This window comes from Callionymus lyra, chromosome 8 (assembly GCF_982586985.1).
Source record: "Callionymus lyra chromosome 8, fCalLyr1.hap1.1, whole genome shotgun sequence".
Classification (NCBI taxonomy): domain Eukaryota; kingdom Metazoa; phylum Chordata; class Actinopteri; order Syngnathiformes; family Callionymidae; genus Callionymus; species Callionymus lyra.
This window is the reverse complement of record NC_141825.1, coordinates 23825987-23836073: the sequence shown is the minus strand read 5'-3', so window position 1 is coordinate 23836073 and position 10087 is coordinate 23825987. Positions and strand designations below refer to the sequence as shown.

At 38.8% G+C, this 10087-nt stretch overlaps 1 protein-coding gene across 1 annotated transcript; it reads right to left on the bottom strand.

Moving 5' to 3' along the window:
* Positions 1-1494: 1494 nt before the first annotated feature.
* On the bottom strand, positions 1495-9761 carry LOC148074304 (uncharacterized). Its single transcript, XM_087798041.1, has 6 exons — positions 9396-9761; positions 8973-9024; positions 7838-8025; positions 5225-5395; positions 5051-5161; positions 1495-2327 (listed from the first exon to the last, which is right to left on the bottom strand). Exons 1-6 carry the CDS (start codon positions 9546-9548, stop codon positions 2214-2216), a joined length of 789 nt encoding a protein of 262 aa, XP_087654167.1. The 5' UTR covers positions 9549-9761; the 3' UTR covers positions 1495-2213.
* Between the last annotated feature and the right edge of the window lie 326 nt (positions 9762-10087).

The window sequence follows — 10087 nt, the reverse complement described above, 5'->3', positions numbered from 1 at the left end:
CTGTCAAGTTCCTCTCGCGCCTCGGCTTCGATCACATGACCTTCCATCACGGATCTGGACGAACCTGTCGGATCAGCTTCCATCTCCCTGCGGGGTCTGTCCTCACGTGGGTGAGTATCTTCTTCCTCACCTTCACAGGTGTCTTCGTTCAAAGCATTGGAACCAAAACTTCACGTCAAATAAACTCCTCGTTGAAATCCACACATTGATGTGTTTTATATTAAAGTTTCTTTTAAATGTCAGATTCTTGTCTTGAGTGACACGTGATGACGAGTCAACAGAGTTAATGCAGTTTAAACTGTCGAACAAACATCAGGAGGAAACAACGTGAGTTTCAGTTCCTCAACATATATATTATTATCATTTATATATATTATTATATATATATATTATTATCATTTATATTATAAGATGTGAAGATGCACATGTCAGTCAGGTTCGCCCCATGGTCTCCACCCAAACCGTGCAACCTTTTCAATATTCAAAAGTCAAATAAAATTCTATTAAATTGAAAAAAATGAAGAAAATGCTGTAAACAAATAATACAAATACATAAATATATGTATATTTTTACGTAGGATTTATTTATTTATTTGTTTCACTGTGTAGTTTTTTTGTATGTATTGTAACAGGTCCCCAGGTGGTCGGTATCGTTAGAAAATACTTTTAAATATCAAGTCAACACTAACATTGACGATGTTAAAAAAACAAACATTTATTTTAAAATTATATTTTTGTTGGACTGTCAAATACTTTCATAGCTTATTTTCAATAAATATATTTTTCATTATTTAAGTCATTTCTTTTTTTTATTTCAACATTTGGTTCGACCCGAGACTTGAAGTTTAAACTAGAGTTTCTGGATTCAAAACAAATATTATCTGATCTAATACAAGATGACGTCATCAAAGTGAGTCCGGTTCAATCTTTAATTAAATTAACAAACAGATCTATTTAAATAGGTTTGTTTGTGAGAATGATCCAGAATATATTTGATAAATATATATATTGTTTATCAAAGATAATAATAAAAAAAGGCATTATTTATGAAACGCGGAGTTCGATTGGTTGAGTCTGTTGATGCTGCGATCGATTGGTCGGGTCTGCGCCGGGAAACTTGAACACAGTGAACGATGAAGAAACGTGACGTCATATGTTGGCTTTTTAACATGTTCGCGTGTTTGCTAAACATTATTAGCTTCACTTAGTCACGCGTTTAAACCGATTTAGTCGGTTTTGTTTAACTTTAAACGTTTATTTCACACGTTTAACGTCCAAAAACAATAAATTAAACAGAGAATAAAACGTTTTTATTGTAAATAAATAACACTTTTTGTGTCGATGGTGATAAAACCCAACTTTGTGATCTTTAATGCTCACAAATATAAGTAAATTAATATGTAATATAGTTTCTTGTATATCAAAGATTTAAAGTTTCCCATTTTTTTCTCTTGTAAAAGTTTATATAATCGTCTTTAAAGATGAATAATTCAATGGAAATAAATCATTTTATTGAATCATTTTGTTTTATTTTTAGAACATTTAAACATGAAAGTCTAATATTATGAACATTTGTTTCTGAACATTCTGGGAACACAAATGATATTTAAATGAAAGACAATAAACATGAAGATTCAGGAAAGATTTGAAAAGTTACGAAACAATCAATCACAGGAAGAAGAAAATGTGTTTTGACGAAATCAGGTTGAAATAGTTTTCAAATGTTTAAGGCTTTAGTGTGACTTTAAAAGTATATATAAGAGTAACATTTAAATGTATTAATTCATGTTTCACAAAGTTCTGAGCGACAGATTAGAACAACAACTGACAACAGTAAACTTCAAGTAACGATAAAGAAAATCAGGATCAAACTCATGTCTTTTTTTGAGGTTTACGATTGTTTTTGATTTGTTCAAAGAAAATAAATGTTTTAATAAATTCACTGAACTAAAGATGTTTTTCTAGAGTCTCTACTGCAGTAAACCTACAGACCACTACGCGGTGCTAAAGACCAAGTATTTCGTCGTGAGTTAAAAATTTAAATTGTTTAAAATTTAGTATTTTCAATACTTTTCAGTATTCACGTACAAATGAACGTGATATTGTAAACATTTGATCGATTAAAATAGTTAATTGAAAGAACAGTTCTTTGATTTAGTAAAAAATGTAATCAAAGGTCAAAGTTCAAGTTGGCACTGCAGTAAATCCTCTCGTCACCACGGCAGAGGTTCTCCGGCAGGATCCAGAAAAGCTCCCTGATCCTTCTCCGTGAGTCCAGCGATGACCGACAGGACAGACGTCGCACTTTCTTCTGGACTCAGTGTTCCCTGATGAAGAACATCTCTTTAGTCACGACCTTGAACCACCAGGATTAGAAACTTTCAAAACGAACGTCAGTTTTTGTCATCGGAAGAATAAAAGACCAAAAATCACAAATGAATGACGTTTGAAAATACTGAGCTTCTGCTTCAAATAAAAATGTGTTTTTGAACCACTTTCAAATACATGCAGACGGTTGTAGACACGCTTGTTTGGACAACCGGGGACGTTGTGAGGCAGGTGAGGCAGTGCCTCACCTCTCGCTGCACAATCCATCACAAACTGTGTTGATACATAAACAGATACGTTTATTTGACTTGATATCCCACCGTCTGGCTCATGCATTTAACCATTAAAGATGAATGTTTGTAAGTTTCTTATTTAGTTTCTCTGATCGGAAATACAAACACAGTGAAAAGACAAAGTTTGAGGCACAAACTAACGAGCCTCATCAAACTACGTCACATCTCCATTGAGGCGGAGAGACTTTAAAAACTAACATAAATAAGGTTTAACGATAAAGTAACAGAGGTTTGTGTGTCGAAGAAAAGAAACATGGACTTAATCTACAGATAAAATTAAGACCAGTTTTAATTTCAATCCTGTATTAAAGAGATAAGACGAAGAAAAATACAATAGAATATTAAAAACTACATTTGCTTAAATAAAATACAGTATTTGTTTTTCTCACGCTTATATTGACCCGTTTAATAAATACTAGTAGCGTCAATGTTTCGTCGAACAAACATAATAAAATAGTCCCGACTTGACTGTTATTAAACATCTTTAACTGTTCAATATCTAACGGTAAAAGGTAAACAACATGGGTTAGCAGCCATTTTGGAAGCTCGTGTCAAAGGTCAACTGACGACGGACACAGTGGAGCAGGTACATCAGCGTCTGAAGGAGGTGAAGGTGTCGTGAACGTTGGTCAGTCAGAGGACTTTAAAAAATGCAGAGCAAAGAAAGGGTGAAAAAAAAGGAAAGACGAGGAATTCCAGGCTGTTTAGAAATAATGTACTCGACTTCGCAACGGTTTCTAAAAGAAGTTCTATATTCTGTTTTAGATCCTTGAATCTAAGGGACCATATATAACTGTCAATCATTTATATTATGGTTCAGATCAATAATCTCATGTTACAAATGTCCAAAAGATGGGAGGAGCTACAGAACTTTGAAGAGCACCTTCTGGAGCACAACACGATCTCAGGGAACACTCTGGGTTCGACCATCGGCTCGAGGCTTTTGTCTGAACTGACAAGAGATTATCTCTGCATTGTCGCTCAGGTCAAGGAGCAAAGGTCAGATTTGTAGAAAGATGTACCGACAGAAGATCGTGCAAAGATGTGTGGATGTGCTGAACGGGTAACATCTCACTATTTTGTCCTCCATCTGGCATCATACGTGGATCTGGTGGAAGATTTTAAAGATCTATTCATGTCACTCCAGGATGAACAACTTTACATTTTGGCAGTTTGTGCCAATGTTGACGTGACACCTGGTTTAATGAAGGGTCGTCCAGAGGTCAAACCACAGCAGACGACGACGACGTGGTTTTATTCAACTACTTTATTATTGCAATATTTTTCCTTCCCGATCCTTTAACAGCATTCAACGAAACTTCGATTTTTACTTAAATTTACTTTGGGATTTAAAATCTTATGTTTTTTGGTTAATAATGTAAATTAAATGTGAAGAAAGAAAAAAAAATTTGACGTTTTTGACAATTCAAATATTCTACATTATATTATTATTCTTTATTAATATATGATAATTCTATATTTTATTCAATACATGGCGTTTGGTAACTTTCACGTTGCTGGCCGCTAGATGGCAGCAGTCATTACGTCCCTTAAAGGATCAATGAAATCCCAGGACATCCTGGCAATGACTGGGGACAAGAGGATACAGTGACTGGTTTGAAAACCAATGAAAGCAGTTATGACTTCGTGAAGAGTCATGTGGTCTGTAAATACTACAACACCAGAGTCAAGTACTGGACAATACTACACATATATACTTGTTACTACACTATCACAACACCAGAGTCAAGTACTGGACAATACTACACATATATACTTGTTACTACACTATCACAACACCAGAGTCAAGTACTGGACAATACTACACATATATACTTGTTACTACACTATCACAACACCAGAGTCAAGTACTGGACAATACTACACATATATAATTGTTACTACACTATCACAACACCAGAGTCAAGTACTGGACAATACTACACATATATACTTGTTACTACACTATCACAACACCAGAGTCAAGTACTGGACAATACTACACATATATACTTGTTACTACACTATCACAACACCAGAGTCAAGTACTGGACAATACTACACATATATCCTTGTTACTACAGTATCACAACACCAGAGTCAAGTACTGGACAATACTACATATATATACTTGTTACTACACTATCACAACACCAGAGTCAAGTACTGGACAATACTACACATATATCCTTGTTACTACACTATCACAACACCAGAGTCAAGTACTGGACAATACTACATATATATACTTGTTACTACACTATCACAACACCAGAGTCAAGTACTCGACAATACTACACATATATTCTTGTTACTACACAAGACAGAAAATGGGCGACACAAGATTCTAAGGCTTTTAGGAGAAAAAAAAATACAGAAATGTTTTAACACTTTTAAACAGCTTTTGAGAAACACGCTCAGGGTCTCACCTGTGGTCCCCCCATGTCAGTGCGAACCCACCCCGGGTGTATGAGGGTACACAGGATGTTGTCGGGGTCCAGGTCCACGGCCAGACTTCGACTCAGCATGTTCAAGGCGGCCTGCAGTCAAACAAGTGAAGAAGTCGATCCTGGAGTCACTGCTTCGTTCGTCAGCTGCAGTACCTTCGACGCCCTGTAGGGGTACCACTTGACGAGTTTGGCCATCTCCCCGGCGTTGAGCGTCATGGAGGCGAGAACTGAGGACACGTTGATGACCACGGCCCTGTGGACGCCCATCCTACCCGTGACGCCTTCTCCTCTGGACGCCGCTCGCTGCAGCAGAGGCAGCATCGCCTGGTGGAGGAAGAACAGACGGAGTTCTACACAAGTGTTGGATCTGATGGTGTGAGTCGGTAACACAACTGTTCAAGGTCAAAGAAAAATAAATGCAGGATAAAAGAAATATATGATTTGATTTTGATTAGTTATGTCTGTTTGGAATTATATTATGAAGTTGAAACATCTACATAACCTTGAAACTTTTTAAAACACTCACAGTCATGTTGTTACACACTCACAGTCATGTTGTTACACACTCACAGTCATGTTGTTACACACTCACAGTCACGTTGTTACACACTCACAGTCATGTTGTTACACACTCACAGTCATGTTGTTACACACTCACAGTCATGTTGTTACACACTCACAGTCATGTTGTTACACACTCACAGTCATGTTGTTACACACTCACAGTCGTGTTGTTACACACTCACAGTCATGTTGTTACACACTCACAGTATTGTTGTTACACACTCACAGTCATGTTGTTACACACTCACAGTCATGTTGTTACACACTCACAGTCATGTTGTTACACACTCACAGTCACGTTGTTACACACTCACAGTCATGTTGTTACACACTCACAGTCATGTTGTTACACACTCACAGTCATGTTGTTACACACTCACAGTCATGTTGTTACACACTCACAGTCATGTTGTTACACACTCACAGTCGTGTTGTTACACACTCACAGTCATGTTGTTACACACTCACAGTATTGTTGTTACACACTCACAGTCATGTTGTTACACACTCACAGTCATGTTGTTACACACTCACAGTCATGTTGTTACACAATCACAGTCATGTTGTTACACACTCACAGTCATGTTGTTACACACTCACAGTCATGTTGTTACACACTCACAGTAATGTTGTTACACACTCACAGTCATGTTGTTACACACTCACAGTCATGTTGTTACACACTCACAGTCATGTTGTTACACACTCACAGACCATGTTGTTACACACTCACAGTAATGTTGTTACACACTCACAGTCATGTTGTTACACACTCACAGTCATGTTGTTACACACTCACAGTCATGTTGTTACACACTCACAGTCATGTTGTTACACACTCACAGTCATGTTGTTACACACTCACAGTCGTGTTGTTACACACTCACAGTAATGTTGTTACACACTCACAGTCATGTTGTTACACACTCACAGTCATGTTGTTACACACTCACAGTAATGTTGTTACACACTCACAGTCACGTTGTTACACACAGTCGTGTTGTTACACACAGTCGTGTTGTTACACACTCACAGTCATGTTGTTACACACAGTCATGTTGTTACACACTCACAGTCACGTTGTTACACACAGTCATGTTGTTACACACAGTCGTGTTGTTACACACTCACAGTCGTGTTGTTACACACTCACAGTCATGTTGTTACACACTCACAGTATTGTTGTTACACACTCACAGTCATGTTGTTACACACTCACAGTCATGTTGTTACACACTCACAGTCATGTTGTTACACAATCACAGTCATGTTGTTACACACTCACAGTCATGTTGTTACACACTCACAGTCATGTTGTTACACACTCACAGTAATGTTGTTACACACTCACAGTCATGTTGTTACACACTCACAGTCATGTTGTTACACACTCACAGTCATGTTGTTACACACTCACAGACCATGTTGTTACACACTCACAGTAATGTTGTTACACACTCACAGTCATGTTGTTACACACTCACAGTCATGTTGTTACACACTCACAGTCATGTTGTTACACACTCACAGTCATGTTGTTACACACTCACAGTCGTGTTGTTACACACTCACAGTAATGTTGTTACACACTCACAGTCATGTTGTTACACACTCACAGTCATGTTGTTACACACTCACAGTAATGTTGTTACACACTCACAGTCACGTTGTTACACACAGTCGTGTTGTTACACACAGTCGTGTTGTTACACACTCACAGTCATGTTGTTACACACAGTCATGTTGTTACACACTCACAGTCACGTTGTTACACACAGTCATGTTGTTACACACAGTCGTGTTGTTACACACTCACAGTCGTGTTGTTACACACTCACAGTCGTGTTGTTACACACTCACAGTCATGTTGTTACACACTCACAATCATGTTGTTACACACTCATATTGTTGTACACTCGCAGTCATGTAACACACTAATGTTGTTACACACTATGTGTCGTTACACACTCAATGTTTTCAACACCTCCACAGGTAAAATAAAGGTTGATTGTGGTCATGAAAAGTTTCAAGTTGTGCGTCTGGCTCGACAACTTCCCTGCACTGCGACAATGACTTTGCACTTTCCCAGCCCTTCAGCCCTTCATCCGGGATCAAGTGTTCTCTGCTGACGCCTCCTGGATCTCACCCGGGGTGGTGGGTTCAGGGAGCGACGCATGACTCAGCAGAACGCCAGCAGCTCACCTTGGTGAGCATCAGAGGAGCCACGGCGTTGGTGTGGAAGTTCTCCATCAGCTTCTCCGCGGTGACGGAGCTGAGGTCGGCGTCTACGTTGATGCCGGCGTTGTTGATGAGACAAGACAGGCCGTCGTCCTGCACCAGCGTCTGCACTTCCTGCACACATGTGTGAACGCTCGCCTCGCTCGCCACGTCTGGAGGCGAGGTGTTCCCGGCGTTAGAGTGATCTCAGACTCACACTCTGGTGTGGACACGCACACACATTCATACACACAAATACACATACATACAAGAAAACAATACACAAACATATCTACAAAGATATGAATGTTACCAAAATTCTACCAACTTGTGTACATGAATGTTTTGTGTTGTTTTACACCCTTTGTGTGTTTCTGTGTCTCTTAGTGTGTATAATTATTGTGTCTAATACTTGACCACTAGGTGTGTGAGAAAATATATATGTACACTGATATATTGTTAAGTTTGTATCAACAACAACACAACTGTTTGTTTATATTTGTATTAATATTTTATCATAGTTAACTTTGGTTAATATCTCAATAAAGTGTTTATTATATGGAGAATGTACGTGCAAATATTTACGAGTTCAATTCTGTGTTGCAATTAAACTTCTGGTCACTAGATGGCAGAAGTGATTTCATTCTTAACAGCTAAAGGAACAATTACATCTTACGAGATCCTGGCGATGACTGAGAACGAGAGGATACAGTGACTCCAGCAGCTTTTAAAGCTGATGTTTGATATATTTTGGTTTGAAAACAAATAAAAGCAGTTACGGCTGAGTATGAGAGGATACAGTGAGTCCAGCAGCTTTTAAAGCTGATGTTTGGACATATTATGGTTTGAAAACAAATGAAAGTAGTTACGACTTCGTCAAGAGTCATGTGGTCTGTAAATACTACAACACCAGAGTCAAGTACTGGACAATACTACACATATATACCTACAAAGATATAAATACACACAAATGCATGCCTTCACACACACAGTCACTCACACACACACACACACACACACACTGACCTCACACACACACACACACACACACACACACACACACACACACACACCCACACACACACACACACACACACACACACACACACATTGACCTCACCTAAGGCAACAACGTGGACGTTGGAAAACTTTTCTGCTAGTTCTTGAAGTTTCTGAAAATCAAACAAGAAACGAGTCAAAATGTTCGTCTGCCTCAAACACGACGGCGCCCCCTGGTGGCGACTCTTGCTTATAACATTATTGCTTGTTCTTTGTGTTCTTTATCTTTAGACTAAGATTGTATCATCTTGTTTGTTCTCTTTATTTCTCTTTGTTCTTGTATTTATTTTATTTGGATTATTTATTATGAAAAAATGCTGTATTTGCTGTGGATCATTTGGAAAAAAACAAAACAATTTATCAATAAAGTTCTACCTAACCTAACATACAAAAGTCACGTTTCTTCATCAAAACTGCACAAAATAATTGAAAATAAAAGTGTTTTTTCCTCAGAACATCAGAGACACCGAGACTCGACTCGTACCGTGGCCGAGCTCGGGTTCCTGGCGGTGGCGATGATCTTGCCCGGCGAGGACGTTCCCTTCGCCAGCTGGTGGACCATCTCCAGACCCAGTCCTCGACTGGCCCCCGTGACCAGAACCGACCTGCACGCCTGGAAGTTCTTGAAGCCGCTCATCGTGTCGAAGTGATGGACGTGGACAGCGAGTGGACTTGGACGAGATGGACCTCTTTTTTTGAATCAGACCAGTCTTTCAGAAGGTTCTTCTTGTCAGATCATCTCACGGTGTTGTAACGATCGAACCGGTGATGTTGGATTTTTACGGTCGTTACGAGAAGAACTTGTTCGGGTTTCGTAACCGGAGAAATTCGTGAAGAATGCCACGGAGGATTTCTGTCAGAAGACCGTGACGACACGTTTGTCCGTTCAGATTTAATTTAACGCTTTTCTTTACTTCTCTTTGTGTTAGACAGCTTTCCAGCATGTCCCCTGCCCCCCCCCCCCCTTAAGTAGCTGGGGCAGAGTTAACTCTCCCCCTGTACCACTATTTGATTGTATGTGTAGGTTAATAAAAGTGCATTATAATCCAAAAACCCACTAAATTCAGTTCAGCACTGATGAAAAACCTGCTGGTCACGTGACAAAATAAATATCTGGATGACGTCATCTTCTGGTACCGTATTTATGGAGGTCATAATTGGTGACAATGGAGACTT

Bases quoted from the DNA above. Each gene is read 5' to 3' on its own strand.
- LOC148074304 (XM_087798041.1), bottom strand. From the start codon at position 9,548: ATGAGCGGCTTCAAGAACTTCCAGGCGTGCAGGTCGGTTCTGGTCACG. The intron at 8,026-8,972 runs GTGAGGTCAATG...CCTCGCCTCCAG, and splicing joins CGTCCACGTTGTTGCCTTAG to ACGTGGCGAGCGAGGCGAGC. The intron at 5,162-5,224 runs GTACTGCAGCTG...GTTTGACTGCAG, and splicing joins ACCCCTACAGGGCGTCGAAG to GCCGCCTTGAACATGCTGAG.